This window comes from Bombus flavifrons, chromosome 7 (genome assembly GCF_040668555.2).
Source record: "Bombus flavifrons isolate JBK064 chromosome 7, iyBomFlav1_principal, whole genome shotgun sequence".
NCBI lineage: Eukaryota > Metazoa > Arthropoda > Insecta > Hymenoptera > Apidae > Bombus > Bombus flavifrons.
The window spans coordinates 14,193,904-14,221,135 of NC_138448.1; the positions used below are offsets into that span (position 1 = coordinate 14,193,904).

The 27,232-nt window shown below is 35.0% G+C and overlaps 1 protein-coding gene and 1 long non-coding RNA gene across 2 annotated transcripts in view; one reads left to right on the top strand and one right to left on the bottom strand.

Annotated features, from left to right (window-relative positions):
* Positions 1–17,408, bottom strand: part of LOC138181968 (uncharacterized) — a 115,389-nt gene extending 97,981 nt beyond the window's left edge. The window contains exons 1-2 of the long non-coding RNA XR_011173663.1: positions 17,374–17,408; positions 840–904 (exon numbers count right to left, since the gene is read on the bottom strand). This is a non-coding gene — a long non-coding RNA (uncharacterized LOC138181968). The remainder of the gene's footprint in view (positions 1–839; positions 905–17,373) is intronic.
* The window catches only part of LOC138181961 (uncharacterized), a 562,178-nt gene that overhangs the window by 5,689 nt on the left and 529,257 nt on the right, over positions 1–27,232 (top strand). The window contains exon 2 of the mRNA XM_069117380.1: positions 21,511–21,561. Within this exon, the coding sequence (XP_068973481.1) occupies positions 21,511–21,561 (51 nt within the window). The remainder of the gene's footprint in view (positions 1–21,510; positions 21,562–27,232) is intronic.

Genomic DNA, 27,232 nt, shown 5'->3' on the forward strand with positions numbered 1-27,232 from the left:
TTTTCCTCTCTCTCTCTCTCTCTTTCGCTCTTTCTCTCTCTCTCTCTCTTTCTGTCTTCCTCTCATTCCCTTTGCCAGTACGGTGGACAATAGAGAAGTAAAGAGAATTCGCATTTTCAACCGCCGTGCGTTACCTAACCTACCTAACGGAGAATCCAACCGACTATGGGGCTGGCTTCTAGGCCAATTTCCCTCTGATGCAATTCAGTAATGGCCGGTGTTCCTTTCCGGGAATTCGCGCGAAATAAGTAGCAGAATGGAACGTATAAAAGATTCGGCGACACAAAGGGGAATATTTTATTCTTGTTGTTATACGCCATAAAAATCGCGAGGCGGAGAGAGTTCCTGAATTGCGAATTGTATGGCGACTTTTGTGTTGCGGGAAAGATTTATCACACGACTTAAAGTTTGTCGTTTATTTGCCTACGTGTTAGAGTCGATCGAATAAACTCTGGTTTAGCTTGTACTATGTAATCGTTCTAGTGTTACTGCTAATAATCACAATTAATTTATTAACCCTCTCGTTCCCACGGTAATCAAGTCTGATATTAAAAAAATTAATCGTTAGATGCGTATATTTGCGCATTCGAGAGTGGAAAATTTAAAGATGAAAAATTGCATGGAAAGCCGATAATATGCAAGATTGGAGAAAATATTTGGAATACAGAATTTGTTCGAATATTTAGTGGATGAAAAGGATTTCTGCCAGGATTCTATATCTGAATGAATCGTTTATTTATTATGTAACAAATAAATATTTGTGACTGTTAAATAATTCGGGAATGAGAGGGTTAACTGACGGATCAATGATCATATTATTGATTGATTGTTTCGTTTACCTGTGAAGTCTTTAGAGTTTCCTCGGTCGCGAATCACGCTTATCTCCTTGTTAAAAGATATCTTCCTGTTTTGAAAAATATTGTAACAAAATTAACAATTATAAAATATATCTTTAAAAAATTATAAAATATTTTACGGAAAAGGAAACGTTGACAGAGTACAAAGAATCAGAAAATTGACAGGAAGGTGAATTGAAATTATAAGATACAAAAATATCTTTGTTTCAAAGATTAAAATTAGTCGTATAAATTTTTATAAAATAACCCAATTTTAAGCGTGAAATACTATTGTAACCCATTCTAGTAATTAATCAAGCCCACAACTTTTTTCTATGTTTACTAGTATCTTTGCTAGTACTGTATCGGTATTAAAAGCGTAAAAGAGTTCACAGTTAACCAAGAGAAAGGATTTCCTTTTTTACGGGCAATTTTTCACGAGCCTTTGTAACAGCAGCTACAATACAAAGTTAAGAGAATTCGCGTCTCTGGCCCATGCTCGGTGGCTCGTTTACTCGCTAGAGGATTCTTACTGTGGCGGCACTCGACAACAAAATACCACCACTCCACACTAACTACTCCCGGTCGACGGCGGCGCAGTGGTTAGAGCCTTAGATGCGAACATTTTGGGACTCGTGTTCGAATCCCGGCGACCGGAGTTCCATATTAGATATTCCATCACATTTGTTGAATATCAAATAAACAAACAACAACTTGAGAAAGCATAAATAAATAAAAAAAAAGAATTTTTTTTATTTACGAGTACTTTACTATCAATTCTCGCATCGAGAATTATAAGTGAGTTTCTCTGACGTGGCTCAGTGACATGACTAATTATTTACAATAAGTTTATTTCTAGCTGGATGTAGTGCTTAGGACTAAAGGATAGCGTTTTCTTAGCCTGCGGATCTGGTCCGACGTATTAAGTAATTTAATAATTAGGGGGTTTCGATGGTTGTTGATGATGAACTCTTATGATATATCTGTTACTACATTTTCTTATTTCTTCTTTGACTGTGGATATCTTGAGGTCGCGATGTATTGCTTCGTTGGTAACATACCAGGGTACATCTACCAAGGATCTTAGCGTTTTCGATTGGAAGCGTTGGAGTATTTCAATGTTGGAATTACTTGCTGTTCCCCATAGTTGGATTCCGTAGGTCCAGACAGGTTTTATTATGGTCTTATAAAGCGTAATTTTGCTCTGCGTGCTTAAGTTGAAACGTCGGCCAATGAGCCAGTAGAATTTTTAAATAAAGGAAAAGGAGAGAGAAGTGTTTCGTCCGAGATCTGCTAGTAGGATTTTCAGTAAGGCTTACCTAGCAGACCTATACCTTAGACACAATGGAAGAAGAGAGGAGAGAGGAAAGACATTAATATATATGGTAGGATAATATGTAAGCAAGATATGCACGAATGGCAGGACTACTGTATCCAAAGCTCGGTTCTACCCCCCTTTTGCAGTGCGACGTTTCCTAGTGGAGCGATCACCCCTACTCCGGATCTTCTTCCCGCGATCAAAAATCAGAAGGGGATACTATTGCTTCTAAACTTACTGTTCTATTTTATTGCTTTACTTGAGCTGGAGGTACCCATGCGTGTGCCATACACACGGTGTAGCAATTATCTTGAGCGTGTGGACACGTTGGTGTCACTATATAATGGGTCCCTTCTCCTAAAGAAGGGGGGGGGGGAGGAAATGAAAGTCGGTCAGTCAACTGCCAGTTTGGACATAGGAATGGCAGAGCCCCGTATTGTTAGCTGAGTGGTTGGGTTTCATCATGGTTATTAATACTCCTATTTTCTGATGTGGAGAACCGCCGGATGAAAATGCCATCTGTAAAGAGAAGAAGAGATGGTCCGCTTTCCCTTATATGCTTTAAGGGATTTTATCAGCTGATTGGTTTATTTGATTGTCGCTCGGTTACAGCCACATTACTAGGCCAAGTGTCTAGGCAAGCGGGCGCGTTTCGTTCTAATGTAATTAATGTCTCCTTCTTTCAACGCCCTCGACTCGTGCTTAGCGATGTAAACGGGAAAAGTGAAAAATAAAAGCCGAACGAGCCGCATCGGTGACAGAATTTTGCGACGTTAATGGACGTGGCGCTTGCGGTTCAACTCTGGTCCATCCAGTTTGTACAAGTAATTGCCGATCGATTAATAATGCATTCCTTGTCACTCAGGAAGCGCTTTGACACGGATAACTTGTCAAATAGTTACGATAACTCGGTTCAAGCTACCGACTTTCAAGTAATTTTACGTCGAATAATTTAAAAAAATTCGTACCAGGTCGTGTATGATTTTTTGCTCCTAAATATGGTATTGTATGTGCCAAATAATTTATTTTTCTTACCATACTACTTTATTTCTAATGAAATTAATAGTAGATCGTACCTAGTTGTAGTCTATATAAATTTTTCTCAATCTGTATTTCGTATGTATAAACATTTGCATGTGTTACGAAAATTGAAACTAGTATATTGGACATCCACGGTATTCTACCTACATTTAGACGAAATAACGTTATTTCGCTCTTTCTCTTCGAATACAAGTAAACTGAGGAGTTTCCAATAATCGCAGCACTGATTCTTGCATTGAAAGGAACGTGTAGTTTTTACAGCATTATAACGAACGACGAGGAACCGGCAAAATTATCCTTTCCTTGACCATCGATAAAGTACCTCTCGAGCTTGGAATTATCAAGGAAATAAAACTTCGTAAAAGCTCCCGGTGCAATCTTTTCAAACATCAGCTCAAGAGAATCGTTTTTAGGAGATTTATAGCGTGAAAGGGACTTTCGTGCGATCCTATGGACAACTCATTCCAAGTGACTGGCCTTTAAAGCGCTTTTGACCCCATTGATATATTTTCATTCGTGCGATAGGAATTGGATCGAAATGGATCTCGATAATATATTATCAGAAGGCATTGAAACGTGGCTAGCTAGTAACTTATTCTATTAATGTCACCTCCATTCAATCGTTTCTTCTTTTACCGTTTCGCTAGTAGATATAGAATATTTCTTATTTTCGGAAAACTGACGGAGATGTTAATAAAGGGAAGCCATTGTCGTACAATTTTCTTTTAATTATATCTATTCAATATGTGATATTACCATATGTGATATTATATTAGAGGATAATATCCCGCTTAGGTAAATAATTAGAAAGTAGAACTTTAGATTTTTTCTATTTTTATATATTTTAAAAATACCGTTTTCTATTTTACCGCTTCAACGCAACTTTAATCTCGTTACAGATTTATATGTCCCAGTCGCGCGCTCATTTCACTTAGCAAAAGGAATTTCAACATTCTAAAGGAAATTTTAGCACAGTCCAACTAAAACATTTAGACAGATCACTAGAGATACTGACGACTGAAGTGTGAAACTTGTAGCAAGAAAATCAAAGCGGAAGACATCCGAAAAAATGTTCATAATACAAAGGAAAAAAATAAACGACTATTACGCATACATGTTGTTTATTTTGATCACTCTCGTAATTCTAGCGTTCAAAACCATCCCTGTACAATTTTCCGAGATTTGCAAAATCTGTTAGGGATACAAAGACACGATTGAATCGAAAATAACGCAAAAGACGTGGCAGTGTTAATTCCAAACCGTATCGTCGAACTATCTCGAGCGTGTACGTTGGATAAGTGGTTTACTCTCTAAGTCAGTCACATTGTCTGCATTAAATCGTGGGAATGTTGTGTCACCAAAGATCGCGGGAAAGTTCGTAGCGTTGCGGTTTCAAAAGCCGCGACTCCGCAACGCTCTAAGCCATTCGAGACACGCCAGCTCGAGTAACGTAAATTCAGAAAGGAACGTAACTCGACCAGCGAGAATTTCCGTCATGTTTCGCCGCGGTGATACGGTTTCGCGGAAAGTACAGTTGCCTCGCGTGTCGAGAATCCGGGAAAATTCGGCCGCGATTGAATCGTCGGGAATAAATGTAAAAACGGAACGGGTGAAATGAATAACGCGGCCTCGATACGATAGCCACGGTTCGAAATATTCAGAATCACGAAACAGAAGGGAAAAAGTATGGGCAAGGAACAAAAAAATTAGACCGAGACCGAATTAAAACGCTCGAGTTCCTATATGTAGATACGCTCTCAGGGGAACTTTCTTTTTTTATTTAAGTAGCTTAACCAATTGGGAATCACTGACACGGTTTGTAAATTTTTTTCCAGCCATCGAACGCTGTTTTTTCTACTTTTTCTCTTATATATAAGAAAAATTGTAAAGTTGTGCAAACACATTTACACACACTCGCTGAAAAAGTTAAGGCATATAAGTATTTCGAAGGAAATAATGCCTTCCTCCGGTAGATAAATATTTTATTAACTAGAATTAATTATAATTAAAAATGAATTTTATAATTATGGTATATTTATATTATATATGTTTTTCGTTCGAGAAAAAAAATGCTTCAATTATTTAATTGGAAACGTATACCCGAGGAATTTAGTTCTAGACATTTAGAACATTGCTTTCGTACGTTCTTTGTCCTATGCACGAATGTTGTATATCAATTTTTGTTGGATCGATGGACGTTCGAATTAATTAATGGCAGTAATGATTTCATAAAGACAAGTTTCATGAATTAAAATCGTAACTTGTATTACTGCTATCGACGAAAGTCCATTAAATCGTTCAATATCATAGTTATCAAGCGTAGATAATAAGTTGATAGATGGACCATTCTCTGGCAATCGATAGTTTTAATCATTATTCGTGAATGATTACCAATTGATCGCTGATACGTGTTAATGAAGTCATATCTATATGTAAATTGCACAGAAATACTATCTCGTACTAACGAATGACTGCTATTACTGTAATTACCTGTTTATTAGTTATGCCAAACTATCTCAACAAATTTCTTAAAATTACAAAAATTAAGGGAAAAATAATTTCATCGCTGTTCTATAACTGTTGATTTCATATTAAATCGCTTTAAATATAAATTACGAGTAAGTATATGTTTCATCTTAGAATACGGTTAATTATATTTTTTACGTGCATTTCGTACAACCATGTTATCAGTTGCATCCTATGAATTCACAGAATGCAGTTATTCTCGGGAAACTCGAGCACAATTTCCTCGCATCTTTCAGGATTATCCTTGCAAATTGAAATTAATGACCCTCCCTAACGTTACGTACGCTATCCTTCTTGTTTAAGACGATAATGATGTTCGTGTAAAAGAAGGAAACCAACGTACACTAAATTTATCCTCGTTTATTTAAAAAAATTCCTGTAAAACATGGTACTTCATGGTGAAGCATTATGCGAAACATTTTAATCCCTTTGTAGTATTTCTATCTTTTGTGTACCAGGAAGTAACCTCTTTCTCTGTAAGACACTAATTGTTTCTGCTATTAAAATTAAATATTAAATCTACCAAATTTTCTCGTATTTTTATGTAACAAACAATTACAATCAGGCGTAACAAAATTATTGTATCGTTCGTTTAATGAGAACACTACTCGGTTGGAAAACTACAGCTTCTTAAATAATACAAGTTGACTTTACATCGAGAGCATTGCTTTCGCAACTTATTTCGAATAAACACTTTTTACTCCTCTGGATAAGGCCAAGGTACCACAGATCTTTTAAATATCAGACCCTGTATCACCTTATATGTATAACAAAATAGTATTCATGATTCTTGCAAGAAAATTACTGTTTAAAAAACAACTTTCTTGCGAGTGTGAATAGAATTCCAACATGTTAACTTCACGCAAGTATATCATTTGCTGAATATCTTAACTAAAAATCATAATACAGTCTTGAAACTTTAATCGTGAATATTTCGTGAAATATCGAACATCTACTCCTATAATGGAATACTTTTGTGAACAGAATAAGGATATCCACCAGTGAACAAACTTTTAATTAAATCTACGACTACGATGTCTCCTGTTCCACCGATGAAAGATAAAACCACAGGAAATAAACATTTGCCACATTAACTATCCCAATGTTTCTGAATTTTTTGAACGTTTCGAAAGTCTTCAAAACGTATGAGCAGGTGCGGGGAAAGTCGATGGTGCTCGCAATTCAAAGGCCTTTCCGAGAAAGTGTTTTCCGTCTACGGTTGTAAGTAAGAGAAACACTTCGGGGCAACAACGAAGGCGTAACAAAAACCGTCAACAGTTTTCTGAATAGCAAAATGAAAACTGTCGACGGCGAAGCCGAAAACAATCCGTTCTACGGTCCACAAAAGTCCGAGATAACAATGGAGGCGAGAGAGAGCCTCTAGCTAGGTTGGGGACATCTTTGAACCCGAACAGGACCGTGTGTTTGCATGTCCCACTAAAAATCGTGCCACGCGGAACGACGTGCCACGACGAGTTAATCAGATTTGCCGTACAGCCGCGGCTTCTGCAACTGCAGATAAAACAGGAACTTTTTTGTTCGAATTTGCGGCTGATCCATAGAAAAAGCGAGAATGATCACGGAACCGGGAAATACGATTTGTGAGTTTAAAAGGCAAACTCGCCGTTGCAATCACGTAAAACGACATCATGGTTGGAAATCTTGCTTCGTGTTTCGTTCAACTAATGTCACCAGTTACGCGGTTTAACATACGTTCTATTTCCTTAAATTCGTCGTCATTTCAACTATATCTGAAGGAATTTTATTAAATTGTATAAAATTTTGTGAGATCGTTGAATTAAAACGAGGTAACGTTTGTAACTGTGATCTGTGATTAAACTTTGAGAGAAACGATTCTAAAGATAAAATTTTGAAGGAGTTTTATGCTTGGGAAGTAAAGGTTTGCGTAGTTGGAATACAAGTTCATTTTTTTTTTTTGGCGTTATAATCGAATTAAGTTATATCGGAAAAGTCGTTAATTCCAAGTTTTTGATTCTTTGCTACGTGAAATAATATCTACCTATTGAAAACAGTGAATAAAATAATTAAAAAATTTGTTTTAACAATATATGATTATTATTTTTAATTGATTAATATATATCTCTCCATGGACGCAACGTTGTTGAAAAATGTGAACAAAGTACCATAGCTCTTACATATTTTTTTTTTTTAAGGAATGAACACTTTTTACAGAATAATAGATGTTTTGAAGATTTGAAACACGATTATTCTACTATTATAAGTATTAAATTGTAGTATGTAAATTAAAGGAGACTAACGGGAAAGGTATGAAGCATTTATTTTTCATAATTACTTAAAAACAGAATTCGATAACGTAAAGTGACAGAAGAAACAATCACAAGCGAAATGTTACGTTAATGCGGTATTGTTCTTTAATTATACACACGTTATAAGGAATACGATTGAAATTCTTATGAATTACAAACACCGTTCACGAGTGAGCTACGAAGTGAAATAATTTCTTTTCGATGGTTGAAATCGAATAACATTCGCTTCGAGAAGAAAGAGAAACACGATAAAACTACAGCTCCGAATAGGTAAAACAGAGGAAGGCAGACGAATATTAAATAACGCAATGAATCGAACGAAATCACACCGATACCTGTTATACTTTCGTATTTTTCCAGGCAGGCAAAAGTGCCATTGTTCTCGGCAGATTCATAACAGGTTTTACTCTGCCAACGAGATACCTCTAATAAAAATCCAAGCACGTACACGGCGAACGGGTGATCGATAAACTTCATGATTCGCGCGCGATACGGTTCTAAGGTATAATTTTTCAATGTTGTTAATAATCTAAATATGCAAAAAGATACGGCTTACACGTAAACATTAAATTATTTACCGTTTAATTGCTTTCCCTTCTGTACCATGTGCTTGCTGAGAATTTACTGAACCGTTCTGTTTCGCTTAAGCAAGTTCAATCGTTAACTAATGTCATTTGTATTTATGAACACGATTATTACTTCCCTTGATTCATTTTTTTCCCTTAGTTACAAATAAAATCGGTAAGATACGTTGTTATTGTTATAGTTTCGATTACTGATAATTTTAGAACATTTAGTTGAATTCAATAGCTGCGTCGAATTTTTGAAATGGAACTATTGTAGTTTCCTCGTTTACAATTCCTTTAGAAATTATTTATAAATTATATCATAAATTATTATTATATTATTATTATTATAAATTTGATATAGCCGTAACCCGAGAAGCGACACCAACATTTTTTCACTTTCTTTATCGGAAGAAAAATCGAAAGCTATCGGTGAATCACGTACGAATTTGTGTTAAATCTAACATTGATATATGCATAGGCAACGCCTACGTATAATCTGGTTGTGATGAAAATTTATACGAAATCGACATATTGTGAGAACGATGACATTGGCTGACTTCCGAAAATAGTAGAAACAGTAGAAAATTTGTTTGTTGACGCAGAGATACTGCCGGTGAAAGAGTGACGTTATGACAGATACGGGGATGTTTTATGGTTCGGACCTGAAAAGTCACGGTCGAAGATCGTAACGAGATTTCAACCTTATGGCCGTCACGTATCAAAGCACAACATCTACCACCATTTTGACACATTTCAGTTTCAATATTTCACTCTTTATCGCAAAGCGAGTCGCTGGTATTTGGAATCAAGTTCATTTTCCTTCCTGGAAAGAATTCATCATACGCTCTTATTCTGTCTCTGTTGCGTTTTAACAATATCAACTTCGATTCCTTGAACATCGTTTAAAGCAAAAACCCAGGGAGAGCAAACAAATATAGCAATAAACGAACACTGCGGTACTAGAAACCAGGAAAATACGAATATTGGTGGTTGAAATGGAATTGCTCGGGAAAGAGATGAAACCTCATTTTCTTCGAGACCGATACAATTATCCCAGATACTTGGATAACGATTAAAAAATTTAACAACGAGCGAAGAGAACTGCGGATACGGATATCGTAAAGAGGAAATAAAAAAGAATATAGAAGTAACGTAGGAATCGAAAGTTCGAAACAGCGCATGCTGCGTATATGGAAATGGTTCTCTGGGGAGTAGAATATGCAGTTCGTTCCTTAGAGGCGAGCCACCATTTTGGTCGCGCGACAAGTTGGATCGAACGAATGAATGAAACGAAACGAAAGAGAAAAAATACGTTTCACCACCGGTCGTTGCCGTTGATTCGACCTGGTCGACTTCGAGCGTCGTTCAGATTGGTCGCAATATATTAATTGAGTTTTCATTGTCGGTCGGCTCGCTGCAAAATATCCGAGTCGCGTTTTAACGCGCCCGTCGATACGTCGCTACAGCTTTTTCCGGTTTTCGGTTATCGAACGGCCGCTTCGAACGCACGCTTTACTTCCTACCATTCGCCGTTACACGTTATTCCGCGAGCAGTTGGTTATTTTCGACATTTCGCGTGTCGTTGTGCCCAAATCGTGTCGCGCATGAAAGCGATACAAGCTTGCTGAACGCGACGCAATGCATTACGAACTATTTCGTGGTTCGTTCTTCTGATCGCTACATTCTATTCAATTCTTGTCCTTGCGATAAACGTTGATGGAGCGTTGCGATTTTATGGATAATGTAGCGACGATATAGCGCAAGCTCGATGTTTTAGTTTAGCTTATCTTATAGTTTAATTCAGTTTTCTGTAAAGCATCGAAGATGGTCTAACAACTTGTAATTTTTATAATCAATATTTTTATAATTGAGAAATTTGTATTTAATGCGTTCTTCAAACAGTTACAATATCCTTTCGTTCTTTTTCATTTTCCATCAAACACTCTCTATCAGTTTCAATCCAACTACGTAACTTAACTAATCTGAACGAAGCGATGCTTTAGTATCGTACCAAACATTTTATGTTTTGCTTTGGTGTTGACTTTGATGATGAGATTCCAAGGGAATCCGAGAGGAATTTGAAGTATTCGCGATGTTTTACCGGCGTCGTCGAAACTATGGAACAATTTAGCGAAAGCTAGAATTATCGTTGCACGGAAGTAGATTGAACCTGATAGATAATAATTTTAGATATTATGATTCGCGATACGCTTGTTCTATGAAAGTTTCTTTCCTTATATTCTCAACGTGTCTGGTCTTAATTTTTATGAAAAATATGGAACTACTTTTTGTTATACCTTTTCCAATATACATGTCTAACATTCGTTACAAAGATCCGATAAAAGGTTGGCACAATGGAATTAAATTCCTGCTATTCGGATTTACTTTCGTTGCATTTGGGTATTAAAAAAGGATTCGTACAACGGGAACAATTTTACCCGTACAAGATCAAATAGGAAGAGATCGAATAAAACGCACGATTCCATTCCTTATGTTTTCCTATTTCCCATTTTTTATTGCGGTCTGGTACGTGGATGTACGTAAAAAACGTTATGCCATTGGCAGTAAATCGATATTATCTTTCTGTGAAAATCTTGTAAAACAACATAAAGCTCGCACGCCACGAAAATTCTCTGTCATATCGTATTGCATAATAGAGAAGCGAATGTAATATTAAAGCAAGGTTAGCCGACAATAAAAATATTGATGGCAATCGCTGGAAACGTGGTCCAAATTTCGAAATAAGTGCAATCCACGAAATGAAGATTAAAATTTGATTAAGTACGGTTAGCAGGTGAGATGAAAGTAATTTCAGTGAATAATTAATAATATCGATTACAGTTACTGCAATTAGTTAATCAGTTTCGTCATAAATTAAACACCGCTATCTGTAATCTTCCATTGCATTTTATATGTCCACTTTCGCAATAAGTTGGACATTGAAAATTACTTTTGAATATTATATTACGTAATTATATTAGTTTGATATTTCAGAACAGGCTTACTGAATTCTTTCATAGTCACAGAATGGTAATATCTATAACATTTAATTAAAAAGATACATTTAATATATGTATATTAAAAACTCTGGACATTACAAACAACATAAATAACAAAGAGTTGAAAAGTTAATAATACAGTTGATAAATATTTGTCAGAAATATAATATGAGCAAAAGGAATACATGTAACTCACAACATAAATTTATGAAATGAAACGAAGCTGTATCATATTAATTCTCGTCTCGAATGACTCGAGGATAGTAATTTTCTCGCATTTTAGTTTCTTCATATTTTTATAATTATCCTTCGTAATACAATGAATTTTTAAAGGGAGCGAAAAGAAAATCAATTACTACTTTTTAATATATTCTGTAAAAATTACGAAACCAGCAAACGTTTCACCATTTCAGAATTATATTTTTTAGCAATTACAGTTGCAAAAAATGTACGAAATTCTATGTACAAAAAAATCCATTTGTTTTCGAGTAATTGATTCCATTGTTTAATTCTTCAACAAAAAACGAGTTGAATTTATTTTTTCGTAATGTATTATTACAAAAGCTGGGAATTGAAATAAAACGGTGAAATTTTACAAACAAATCGAAGAGAATTAAAATCACTGTTGATTCTTCTCTTTTAAATATACAACGATCCGTAGAAATATAATTATCGCTGTAACAAGAACTACGGAATTATAACACTTAAAAAAAAAACTAATGGCAAGACAGATGCGTAGGGAAGTTTAACAAATATTAATATTGTTACAAAAAATGGAACTAGCAAGAAACAGATTTGTCTGTAGTCAATACGAAATTAATTAAGTAACAATCGTTTCGTCTGTCTATGTTCTGGACAATGTATTCTCGGTTTTTACTCGAATTTTAATGGGAATCTGCGTAGAATTCTTCGTTCGCACAATTGGAGTATCCCAACTGACTAATTAATATTCGTTAATTTCAACAGTATCGATCACAAGAGGAAATAAAATGATTCCATTTCAGCAAAATGAATTCATTTGGCATGAATAAAACGTAGCGTCTTCTCTTGCCGTGAAATATTATTACCGATTTCTAAAAAAGAAAACCATTCCCGTAATATTATCGATAAATCGGTAAATAAGAATGAAATTTCATTAACCTTACGGTACCGTGTATTCCTTTATATTTTTAACTAATTGTATTAATAACGACGAACCTTAATCTAACAGTTTAAGAAAATAATATATTTGTAATTTGTAAAAACATCTCGTTTGTAATAATTTCTTTTGGAACGAGGAATTTACTGTAAAACGACCCCTCTTCAACATTCAGGAACTACATTTCTTGACAATGTAAGTTTTTCATGAATTATCCCTCACAATTTTGTACGTTTTAAAAAAGACAGCTGGCTTTTAATGAGATGAAATTAAAATAGGAAGGAGAACAACGCGAATATTATTCATTTCTCAGTTTCTTTCGCACGATACGAGTGTTTTAAATTATTTCACATTCTGTGTCTTGTACAAGATATCTTGATATTACAAAATTTCATTTGTAAAGAACGTCCTTAAACAGCAGATGTACTGTAATAAAAATCCCTCTCATAATAGTTAGGAAGGACAGTCATTTATTCAACACAATTATTATAAAACAATTATTATAAATTATTATATATTTATATAAACAATTATTATAAAATACCATTTTTATCTGTTTAAGAAAATTCAGGGCTATTACTAGCGTACAACTTTGACTTTACTTTGCCTCGACACAGACTAAGAACTTCGATATGCCACTTTTATTAAATATTTAATAATATTCGTAATATCATATATTATAGAATACCCAACCTACAAATGGAAAATTTCAAGAATCGTAAATAACGATTCTACTATTTCAAATATTGAAACAAACGACGGTATAAGTTACTCGCAAAAATTGACGGATCATTTCAAAAGATTTTACGAATGAAATATTTTCTGTTACAAATGGGCTTTTACTGTTTCACAAAAATGTACTAGAAAATAAATATTAGTATAAAAATACTTCGAACGTTTCCAATATCTATCCAAATATTATTTTTATTTCACTCTTCGTAAAAAATTAAGCGTAGTCGATTTCCTCCCAATTTGTTGCTATTATCTTCACGATCTTCCTTTTTTTTCTTCTTCTATTATCTCGATAGCGTTCAGTGGTAAAGATTCTAGATTGGAGCAAAGTGAAAACGTTCACACCGCTAATGAGGTTCGGAAAAACCCGAACGTGACCGCAATTTTCTTCGAGCGACTATCACTCTAACAATAACATTCGGTTCGAACAGTTTCAACTTGCTTTCGCCTGAAATTGAATATCAGTCCAACTTCGACTAGCGATTGCAAAAAGGGTTCGTGGCGATTGTATAATTATTCGAATAGAGCATCGTAGGAGGTGGCTGAGTGCTTCCTCCGCGAAGTGGGATTCTCATTTCCTTCGTACGTGACCTAACAACGGATTTTTCACTTACTCACGCCATCATCTACCCCCGTGCCACGTTTCATTCGAATAAATTGATTTGTTTTCAATTCTACTCGGTTTGCTTCCAGCTCGAATTACCTACGTTGCCAACCAATAGTGGCTGATAGTTTTTAACTGAATAGTTGACAAAACACTTTTATGCGATCGCGAAAGGAACTTGTTTTCTTATATTCCATTGTATTAAAGAAAACCTATCCGATTTAAAACATTATTTTATGTGACTGAAATTTTATTGGATTATATATTAGAAATTGAGGAGTCAAAGTAATAAATGAATCAAAGTAAGAAGTGAAGATTTTTTGTGTTAGAAATTATAATTGATTTGATAGCTTTAAAAACAAAATTGTTCTGACACTTTCAAGATTTATCACAGTATTCGATATAATTTATAATTTTCCACTAAAAAGTAAATTCATATTTTTCCCACGCATCGTTTATCGCATAAACTCTACTATCAGGAACATGAAAAGAGGTAGAATTTTTTCAATATTCTCGGAGACTCATTCACATAATCTAAGAGGACTTGTAGGAGAGAAGAATTCCTTATCCCTTTGAAATAATATTCATGATTCTTTTAATACAAACGTATGAAACCACGCCCATCGATATCGCAGAAAAGAAAATATTTGAGAAAGGGGCTTTACATACCGAGCATGTAAATTTTCGTTTTCCACGCATATATGTACTTTAGAAAATGTTCTGTTGAACGAGGAGAAAAACTGATCTTCTTGAAAAACAGAAAGAAAAAGAAAGATCAAAATTATCTCGACGTTATTCATCTACAAAGATACACGACAAAGATTATTTTTACTTGCGTCTTGATAACTTCCTTCCCAAAAATTAAACTAAATTTCTCTATGAAACGTCTCTAAACTCTTGTACCTTAACGACAGTCGCTGAAATTGTCCTTCTGTAGAAACAAACAAACTCGCAGACAGAATTCTCGCATCGAATTCTCGCGAAGTTTGCATTTCTTCCGTCGAAGCGGCTGGGTTAATCATTTGTTCTTTCGCCGGTACGAAAGGCATTTAGGATGCAACCCGTATTTCGACGATTAAACCACCGATAAAAACGGCTAGAGGAAGGGACAAGAAAAATGGCAACGGCGAGAAAAGAGGAGGAGTGACAAAACAAACGAAGAATCGGACAACTCGAAGGAACCGGACCGGTGAACAATTATCGAAACTGGGTTGAGCTACTTCGAGATTATTATCCATCGGCCGAGCAGCGAGACAATTCGATAGAAAACTCGTAGGAATAACGAATACAGAGGCAACTGATCTGCCTCGCTGCCAAATTTTGGCGATCGTTCGAGCAAGAAACAGCAAAGTTTGATTAAACTTCCGGCTCGTTTGTGTCTGTCGCTGCAGTCATGTCTGATGATTACACGCGTTTTTTATTCAGCAAGGAATTTTTTGCGACGTTACCGCGCTTGAATTCCGCAAATGTCCGCGAGTTTACTCGTAGACGAGTCGTTGCCGCCGTTTCGAGACGAACGACGCAATCATCCCGTCATTTAATAGGGAGTCGAAGCAATGAACTTTCGATAAATTGCTCGTTGAAAGGACTACGCGAGCGACCGTACCTCCATTCGACGAATTCTACGTGAAAATTGAAATCGATTTCGGTTTTCAACCTCGTGACGCAATTTTGAATAAACATCCGCGGGTTGGATTAACAAGAATGATTCAACGCAGCCGAAACCCTCGATTTCGTTTATAAACGAACTTCCGGAAACGAGGGTAACACAAACAAATTGCGAGCCATCTCGAGAAATTAGTACCCCAAGTGTGCCGCTTAATGTAAAGAACCGGGGTATAAGATAACTCGATTTCTCAACTTTTCTGACTTACTCTATCCCCTTCTTCAGGCAGTATAAATTCCACCAAACTGAACCACCGACTAATTCCTAATTAAAACGTAAGTAAACGTACGAATAATTTGACAGTAGTCTGGAAGATGTATTTTCGGTTTCTATTTGAGGTTTCTATTTCATAGGAGAATGAGGTTTCTATATTCGTCAGTTGATAACAGACGGTGTTTTCGTTAATCGCGTAGGCTTGTATTAATGTTGATTTAAAGTAAGGATTTAATTTTTCTATTTTTCTCTTAAATGATTTTGTTTTTGAATAACGATAGAAAATTTAATTTATTCTATCGATGGTGAACTTTGAAATAGACCATCTGTACGTACTTGTATGTTTCTAATTAAATTATATGTTTGTGAATAATTTGTAAGTTTGGTTAATTAATGTTCTGTAATATTTGACTCTTCAGTAATAATTGATACGTCAAATAAGTACAAATACAGCACGTAGAATTCCACTTCACCGTATTTTGCGTAGTTTTCAAGTGTCGCAGTAACCATAATTCGCGTTCACAAACACTGTTGCAATCATTTGACCATATTCAACATTCAACACGTAAACGAAACATTGTTTCGATCGTAGCTTAACGAACTGGATTCGTGAGAAGCATAGCTTCAAAAAACTTGTTTAGGTGATATTGTGACACGAAATACGATTATTTATCTCGAGGATTAATCTATTCTATATGGATTTCAAAGCAAAATCAAAACTACGATTCCATTTCCAACGAAATACGATTTCATATCCGTTGATATTCGATGCATGAACGAAGCATAATGTGGGAATGAAAAATAAAACGAGAATTTTCAATAAAACGACACCGAATCATCGCCCTCTATAGAGAAAAAAAATTGTGGACATTTTTTGTGGAAGTTTTTTGACAACAAATGACGTCGAATAATTTACGATAATTCCAACAGTCGTAACTAAATACAACATAATTTACGAAACGATTTATTTGATGAAAAATACAAGTAGGTATAATACTCTTTGACCATCGAAAGAAAGTAATTTAGTTCGTTTTACGATTTTTCACAGTAAAATAACGTAAATTTGCGAAAATTTGTTACTCGGAAGCAAGTTCTAATCGAAAAAGTTTGATCCTTTAGTGAAAGTGACCAAACGAATGAAGCATTTATTTCGGTTTCTCATTATCACTTAATACTTTTTAACGATGAAGCGGACTAAGTAACGTTTCGTGCAAAATAATTACATCGCAGTGCAACAACGCGAGACGTAAGTATTTCAAATAATATGTAATTTGCATAACGTTAAACAAATAATTTGGAAATAATAATCGAAGCGTCTTAAATACATTCTTGAATTTCCATTCAATATCCTGATTAATTTAAGAAATAATGTAAATAATATCATTAAAAGCGCAGCGTTGATAAATTATTAAGACAATATTATATTATAATGTGAAAACTTACGAGTCGCGTAGACGAGAACCACAGCATCGGGCGTCACGACACTGAATGAGCTACTGCGTAAGAAATTCTTGGGGAGGCGACGAACGTAATAAACATGCAAAAACTGCTGTAAACGGTTGACATTTGTTGTCACTCTCGTTGTAAAGTCTACGACGTCCGTGAATTGAGAGATCAAACAAACGATCCACTAGTCGTAGCTGATTTGAAAATATTCAAATAATTTATCTAAACGGATTTATTAAACGGTGTATAATATTTCAATATTAAAACTGCCGATCTATAATATACTGCTATGATATATAATTCTATTTCAACAATATTATTATCTCAAAATTGATCTTTCTAAAGACGAAATTGAAAAATCTAACTAACCTTTCATTTTAACAAGTATCGTAGCTTTGATGTTAAAGTTATATATAGTTTTAATGGAGAAATATTTATTATTTCCATTTAGAAATTTGGCTAGAATGTGTAAATAATTTTCTAAACGTACACAAGTATAAGTTTGAAAATAAATCGTACTATATCATTCACCTAATAATATTTAATCAAATTTCGTACAGTAACGAAACTGTTAAACGAAATAATTTTAGCAAAGGGCAAATTAAATGAAAATTAGTTACAAACTGACATATTGGGATAGGTGTACATATGTTCGTGGGAAGCATAGTTGTTTTGAAGTAGTATCGTGATATCTGTAAAGTAATTCTGCAAATGGGCAACCGGAAATACACGGATCCAACCTAGGAAGATAACAGTTGCTGCGGTTGAGTTTGCGACATTTCGACCAATGAGGATGTGTCGTGAAGGACAAGTGTTATTCGTGCTATGCCGAACCATCGGAGTAATTGGACTAATTAGTGGACGCAATTATCCGGAATTAATCGAGATAAACCGCGTAATTAGCACCACGTTCGTTGTTCATCCGTATAGTATCCGTTGTTGATTTTGAATTCTCTCGAGATATGGTAAACTGGCTGGCAATCCTCATCTTGTTACTTTTGCCTTCTTAGACTTAATATTTCGTATGATGTTAGAATGGCAATTAATCGAAATCCAAATATCAGGTTGCGGAATTTATCTATTTACGAAAAATTCGAAGATACAAAAATGATGAACTTGGCGAATGAAATAAATTTCTGTTCCATAGATTCGTAAATATCTGTGTTTAGCAAACGCAACTAAAGCAAAAATTACTGGTAAACCTTAGTATTTAAAGAGAGATTCGTTTCATCTCCTAAATATTATAAGAATTACTCTATTTCAGGTACTTTGCGTCTTGTGTGCATGAATTTTTATCTACAGATTTCGCGTAAATGCATAAAAATCTCATTGAATTCCAACAAATTTATAGTAATTTTTGTACCAAACTAATAACAAATGAACTCGTCACTCGTTTCGAAACTCCAACAATGGGCTCAAAACACGTTAATTATACTCAAAATACAATTTTAAGTACAACATTATCATACCAGAAACTTCGGTACTTTGTTTCTAGTTACAACATCACGAAACTGAGCTCGAATTCACGCACAATATTAATTTATCATTCGCGTTTATAATCGCACTATAGAAAAGACTTTTACTCGCGATGTTAATCAGAATGTTGAAGTAAGTTTGTAGGATGCTTTTGAAACACAGCGAATAATAAATCACGCTGTTAATTAAGGTCGTCACTGGGTTCGTGTAAGAAAACGGTGAAGTACCGAAGTGAAGTACATTTCGAGACACATTCAAAAAGTATTTTAATTAACGGGGCTCTATTATACGATTGGATTAGTGTTCATTAACGAAATTTTACGAGTCACAAATTACAAATTGTTAGTCTTTGTAAATTCTCTAGAACCAGAACAAGTTTGATAACATAGCGTGTAAAGTTCTATGTTTTACAAACTACCAACTAACTTGTTATTTACTCATTAATAAAAGAAACACATTTTTCTCGGAATTTTCCCATAAAAATGATGCAAAACATGACCATACTTGAATTAATTTGAATAACATAGATATACAGCAGTGTACGTTTCCAAAAATACCAGAATGTTTAAGAATGAAAATGTTGTATAATGCTCAAAGTTGAAGATTTCCAACTAAAGCTTATGACGGAGCAAATCAACTGTGACATTCTTTTTCCTACAAAATTATCTTAGTCGTCCTACATAATTCCTTTAGAAGATCAAAAGTCGGTAATACGTACTTTTCTACAGATGTCTTTGAACATCGACCAAAAAGCACATTCAATTGATTCCCATTATAAATATTTAAAGAGTAAAGAGCATTCCGCGTATGTCCATAGAGGGAAGTGCCGTTATCGCGTTCCTTTATGGCGTTCAGAATGTTGTTTCCCCAGCAGCGAATAAATCCGATCGAGAAGGGTGGCCTGTCGCTCTATGCGCAATCTGTCTAGTATAGGAACAAACGATAAAACGATAAATTCAGGGAAACTGTCGAACCGTACAGCATCGTCGTGTCGGCCCGTCATTGCTGGAAATGCGTAAATCTTAATTGGCCAATCGAAGAGGAACGGAGGCCGCGCGGCGTTAACCAACAACCACGGAAAACTCGGACGAGTGAATTCATGCAGTTTCCATCTGATGACGAGGCAACCTAAACGCTACCGTAATCGAGTTAATTTTATTTTAGTCCAATTCGTACTATTTGCTCGTTCAATTAGCGTATCTCTCTTGCACGATCATTTCCTAAATTATAATTAAATTGAAAATATTTATGGAAATTCGTATCCTTCAATTACAGAAATGAATGTTATTTTATAACAATTAATTTAATTGTTTTAATTGATATAATTTGTTAATTTATCGAGTATTATAAAAAAGTATTTCTTCGTTTGAGATGTTTCATATTTGAGGTATACGCTTTGTATTTATTTGAGGTGTATAAGTACATTACATTTAATTGAAATATAGTTGTGCTCTTATCTATATGCAAGTCACGATTGGTTAATGCTTGTTTGCCTGCAATCTGGAAGAAAACGCTGGGATTCATAGTTTTGCTTTAAAACAAAACTTGATGAAGAATGGTGGGTCCTGAAAAGCGTTTGCACGAAATCCAAAAATATTTGCGTACGATATTTGCGAAACAGGAGTCGTTTTTAGTAAAAAAAAAAAAAGAGAGAAGAACATTTTTGCCCCTCCGTTTTACATCGCTCTAAAAAAATGTTGGACGTTCTGTTTTCTATCTATCGCGGAGAAAATGAATGCTTCGTTTACAGTTTTCACTGTGAAAGCGAGGGACATTTGTATGCATTGGAAATGTAAATCTGGTAGAATTTATAGAAAGAGGCATTACTGGAAAATATTACTATAACCCTGTGAATGTTACTGCTATACTCTGATTTCAATTACAACCACTTTTTGGCGATAGTATAATATAGATTATATTAAATCTGGTAAATTGAATTAAATATTTTGATCGTCAGATACAAGAAGAGAACTTTTGCTCGTTGCATATTGTTTCATCGTTATATCTGGAATAATAGGTTAATAAGTCTCTTACCAACAAAGATATTTTGCACATTTTCAAAATTATTGTTGTATAAAGATCTTCGTAGTAGAAGTTACGACTAATTTTCAAGTAATATCGTTGGATTACCAACAACATCGGTGGATTATTAACAACGCTTTGGGTTAAGAGGTTATTGAATTTCAGAATATTTGATTTTATTTTTTCTTTTATAAAATCCAGAATTCAGATTCAAATTTCAAACAAGTAAGCTATCGTAGTCACCTATGATCCAGCAATATCAATCGAGGCTCAACGAACTGAAAAATCATTTCCTTCAATGGAAAAATTGAAGATTTCAGCCAGATATTCCTGCTCTGCAAATTCTTCTGCAAATACATTCCTGCTTTATACACTTCCCTTACAGGCAACCGCCATAGTACCGCGCTCTATCCTATTCTATTATATTCAAGGTCGATTCCATTGATTTTGCAATTTTCCAAGCAACCTGGTTAAAAAATCATACTACCCGAGACCACTGCACGGCCAAAATAATTAAGGTACCGTGATAAACGCGTCGAATATTAATAGAATTTACGGGCCAGTACGGCATAATTAATGTTGCGGAACGTATTAATTGCTTTCGACTGACCATGGCGTTCTCAATTATTGTTGCAGAGCAACAGAAGCCAACCAGCCATCGGACTAAAGCAGACGCCGAAGGCGCGGGTAAGTTTTTCAGTTTTCTCACTGCAAACAAATAATGTGTCTACCACCTTTGATCGTGTTGGATTTTACCACGTGAAAGTCAGATTCAAATAGGACTGTTGGTGGCAACGATCTCGGTACAAACTAGTTAGCCGGAGCTCGTTAGATGTCCGATCGATGCCTACAAACCGAGTTCGCCGTACTTCTGGCCAAACAACTTTCCCAGCCCCTTCTTTCATGGGCCTCCTTCTGCTTCTTCGGCATCCTCGAGAGAACTTGAAATAGACGAATCAACCCCTTTTCTCTATCTCCCCCTTCTGTTCAAACTATACGCGTGTATATCTTCACGGAGCAGCGAACCACGAAATCGGCCAGGAGGGAACGGGACACGTATAATTTTACGACTTTAGTTTTCGGCGATCCTCGGGCGCTTCAACCCAACCATGCGAAAGAGTGTCGGAAGGGAAACGACGGCATCGTCGTAATGTTCGTTTCTAACTTACGAGCGTAGAATCGCGTGTCGTGAATCGAGATCCGGGTTGTACGTATTACTTTGCCATAGTTTGTCTCTTCATGGAGTTGCCCTGCTTTTGGACCTACCTCACAGCGTGTATATAAATGATTTTTGTTTCGATTGTTTCAACGAAACTGTTAAACGTCACAGCAGGATTGTAGAAATGAATACAAATCTCTCTCCGTGTCATATATGCCAATATCGTAACATAAATGGAAGTTCTATATCCATCAGCTGTCCAAACAACAAAACATCGTAACAAATTTAACGAAAATTAATGTTTATAATTTGTAACGTTCGTTAAGTTGGAAAAAACGATCCGTGGAAACGTTTAGTTTCTCCTTTTAATGATCGACGTGGTATACCTGTTTCGTGAATGTTATACGATCGTTCGTAGACGTAAAATTACGTAGAATTGCGGCTCGTGTTAGAGACAACTGGCAAGAAGACGCGTACGAACGAACAAAGCCACTAAATGACGTACTCTAACCCGATGACACGAGAACTCGGTTTTAATCCCCACTGGGCCTACTTATTTCACCAGACAGATGGAGACAGAGTGGAACAAAGAGGCAGAGGTTGGATATCAATGTCTGTGGGTAGAAAAATCACCGGGAAAATAAGCGAGACGGAAACAACCGATAGCTATTCGTTACAAACGCCTTCGTGTACACGCGAGACGTTAATATAAGTTATTAATTTTGTGCTTGATCGATGATCCAGGTCGTGAAACGGCGAGAGGAAATATGTTCTTCGAACAAGGGATCGTTAATTATAGGGAGAATTTTACATGAACTTTTCCCTTCCTCGAGCAACATATTTTTTAAACCATAAATAGATTTTTCTCTGAAGGGAAATTATTAAGTAGTTTCATTTCATTCTGTTTCGAACAGAATAATCTTGCTTTTCATTCGGTTACAATCTCTGATGTTACACGTTTGATATAGTGGACGAAGTATTTTTTGTTTTCCATTTTTCACCTGTCCCATTTTTTAAATCTTTTGTTTTTTGGCTTTGCCATAACCGGCAAAAGCTTTATCATATGATATTGTGAGACGAAACAGTATCGATCATCCTTGTATAACCTGAATTCCAATAACTATTTGACGAACGTATCATCGTAAATTATTACTTTGAAAAATCGATAATTCGAAGGATTGAATATTTCGAGCACGTATTGCATTCTTTATATGTATGATTTATATGTATATACGTATTGCCACTCTGTACTGCGAACGAAAATCAGAAAAAATTGGTGTTCTATAACGGCAAGAACGACGCTGCAACTAGATTGCTTCGTTTTGCGTCCAAGAAGCATAAATTCCAATTCGATGACAAAATTGCTAGGATGGCACATATTTGGCGCGCCAAGCAAAAATCGATGGAACTTTCAAGACCAACACACTCAACCTTCCAATGGAATGAATCATTTACCACGCTGCAATATTTCCCTTGCGTTTAACTTAAACGGCTGCCAAATTGCTTTTGAATATCTTCTATCTTGTAAAATATTCTCTGCGTATGTTTTAAGATTAAACGTGGGCGGTGACAGTTCGAATATACACAAAATAAAAATCAGTGCCAAAATCGTAATAAGAAAGTTTTATATAGGAATTGTACAAATCTGGCAATAGGTATCTAGAAATAGCTATTAACCCCTTAGTTCAAATCTACCTTTTTACTGTTAGTGTCAAAAAAGCGTAAAAAGAATTCTGGGATATTTATCAATAGATTCACTAAATTATACAGACACGCACGTTTTCGTTACATCAAGTATTTCCAACTTCTCGATAAAAATACAAATGTTGTTTCCTACATAAATCATTTTTCTTCTCCAAGCGATGAGACATTAACGGAACAATACATTTCGGTACAATGCGTAGTTTGATAATGAAGAATTGAAAAAGGAGGATATATTGAGCTCAATATATCGCTCAAATCGCTTGTATTAAAAATCACTACAGTAATATGGTTATTGCCCAAAAAGAAATCAGAACCATATGGCAACTTTATCCTGGGTTACCGTTAACACGCCATAAAAGCTTTAAATAAAATGAAATTACCAATGATCTTCTCAATTTCAGTAATCCGACAAGTTCATCGCCCTTTAATTAACATAGTGATTGATATCACCGTAACACCTCGCTCCCGAAACTTTAATCTCACGGGATATAATCGATCAGTGATCGTATATCATCCGGCTCGTTTTAAATCATTTGTCATAGCAGGAATTAATCGAATACGACGTTCTTTTTTCAGCTATTAAAATTTGCGAACTTTGCCTGACGTTTCTCGATCGTTGCTTCGTTCGAACTGTTTCCGTGGTCCTGGTGCAAATCAGTGGAACCGGAAGGGGAACGCGAACGGTAACGTCTGCGAAACGACGTGAAATCGCGCGGTTCAATTTCGTGAGATTGCTTGCCGAGGCGACTGGTCGAGAGGACCATCCTCGTGGAAAAGAACTTCTTGGAGGCACGAGGGTGCTCGTATTTTTTCCTCCCCTTCTCCCACCCTCTCTCTGTGAAAAGGAAATGCGACCTTCCTCCCTAGGAAAAAGGAAATGCGCAGCCAATTCTACGACAGTCTGTCAGATGCAATCTGGGCCGTCTACTTGTATCCTGCCATGCATTTACCTTTAATATGCCATTCTTTCGAATTCCACGTTTCTCTAGGATTGCTTCAAATCTAATGTGTGACACATTTATAGAAATACATATAGTAATAGATACAGTGGATTGTATAAGTTTTGTTCTCAGTGCTGCAGAATTGTTCTTTTTTTTTATTTTTATTAGTATGATGGATAATTTCGCTATTTGCTTCTTCGAAGCTAGAATAAGAGTTAAAGAATGCCCTTCTTCGTAGCTAATTTTAACGATACGTGTTTCATTCTACTTTTTGATGTTATTGTATTTGTATATTGAAACCTGAATATGTTACATTGAAATATTTTGTACATGACTTACTTGGGAACAATTCTTTCGTTTCTTGAATACTAATTTCAAAAAATGTTTGACTTTTACGAAATTTTTCTGCAACCTCGAAATATAAACTTTATATTTGTTAAAGCGTAATTTTTTCTCTCTCTCTCTCTCTTTCTTTGTAATTATACCTTCTAATGAGATCACAAATGGTATAAGAATATTATTTCTGCGTAGAAAGTTTAAAACACTCGACAGTGAAATATGTATATTTTATAATATGCTGTAGAACTCTCGTCTTTATACTTCGTCTCATTTTGCCATCTCTGAAGCAGGCCAACGAACATAGAACCGTCTGTGAATGATAACTACTGTGATCTCTATTAATTTTAACTACTCGATGAGGTGAGATTGTGCCCCGAAGGCAGCACTAACCTTCGTCAAAATGCACATAATACGACGAGTACACATCTATGCTCTCTCTATCATATTTAACCATACAGATTTCTAATACCTATTTATATGCTAATAACCCGTACCGAGTGCCTTTTACGGCCAAAACTCCTATCTTGCCATTTTCATTTATTCTTTATATTGCCATTTCATGAAAACGATTGAAATTTTATATTCGTACAAAGATTCAATTTTTAATAGAAAATTTACTGTAAATGTATTAAGATATTTGGAAAACAGTACACGATAAAATATGTATGTATATTAAATTTTTGAGGATTCTATGATGTTGGGCAATGTTTAAAGTTGAACATTGTTAACGAAAAGTTATAACGGTGCAATTTGCTATTATTTTCTTTGAAAACAATTTCGAATATGTCACATATTGGCCCGAATATCGCTTTTATTCCATTGATGAGAAATCTTGGATAAGAAAAATATTTACCGATGAAAACTCGCGTAGGGCTTTAAAAACATTTTTGCATTCAAATACTGCTATAAACTGATTTAAGTTTGGTAAAATTTCAGGTAGCTTTTATTACGTTTTATCATATAGGTCCGAAAACAGATAAAAGAGACTTAAAATAAACGCAAAATCGATCCGTTTGATGAAATTATTATATCCAAGCTGCTCATTGAAATTCTGTTTGCTGTTCGATACAGAGTAATTTATATACCTCGCGTAACAACGTTAAAACTTTACGATCTATAATTAAGCTATATTTTTCCCGCTTTCTCGAAACGTTTTTAAAATCATTCCACGAGCTATGTTCGTTAATTATGCGTTTTATCTTCAAATTTAAATTCACATACACATTCGAAAAATGTACTTTAAAGTAAAAGTTATACAAAAGTTAAAAAATTTAAAGTTTAATTTAATTTGAATTTAATTAAAATTACATATTTCAACTAGCAAGAGTATAATATTGTATAATAACATGCGCCTCTTTGCCATAACGTGACTATACTTTGGTAACAAGTATCAATCACCGACTAATTTCACTGCACGTGCATTTGAACATTTCGAACGATGGATGATCGATAACCAACCACGTTTCGGTCATTTAACCCCTTAACTTTCCTTTGCTTAATCGTAGCTGTTTCATTCCTTGCCAGCTCTCTAATCAATTTGCGATCATGCTAACTCGAAAGTGATTTATTACACGATTTTAACGCATTTAGCAGTCCATTCATCAGATTGAAAGATCCTTTGAATCATTTGCTACTTTAAAGCTATCACTCTTAATAACTCCGCTATAAATGTCTACACAAATTCACATTTTTATTTACTATAATCTGAAGGAATATTTGTTTCATTTATTAATTATTACAGCCAGTATTTTATTCCGGATATCTTATCTAATTTCGCATGATATGTATAAAATTACAATACATTAAATGTCGTATCAACTTTCTAAACTTTATTTCTTGAACAAATATTTTTGTCCTTACGGACCATTTTACGTATCATTTTAAAACATAATTATTTCATCCGCGTATAATTTTGATCTTTTTCATTTTTACGCATAAGATATATTTTTTTAACATTTAGTGAGGTATAAATCGATATTTCCATAAATGCGTAAATATCTGCCTACTGATTATACCAAACAAGAAAATGGAAACTCCACAGATAACAAATTGCTTTTGAAAAGCAATTCGTTGTTTTTTCCAGGTAACAACAGTTCACAATGTATACATGATTTTATTCAGGCCACGCTACTGTTATCTTCTCGATAGTATTTCGCGCTTTCCTACCGCATTACGATACTAGACAACACACTGTATGTGAATGCATTCACAAAAT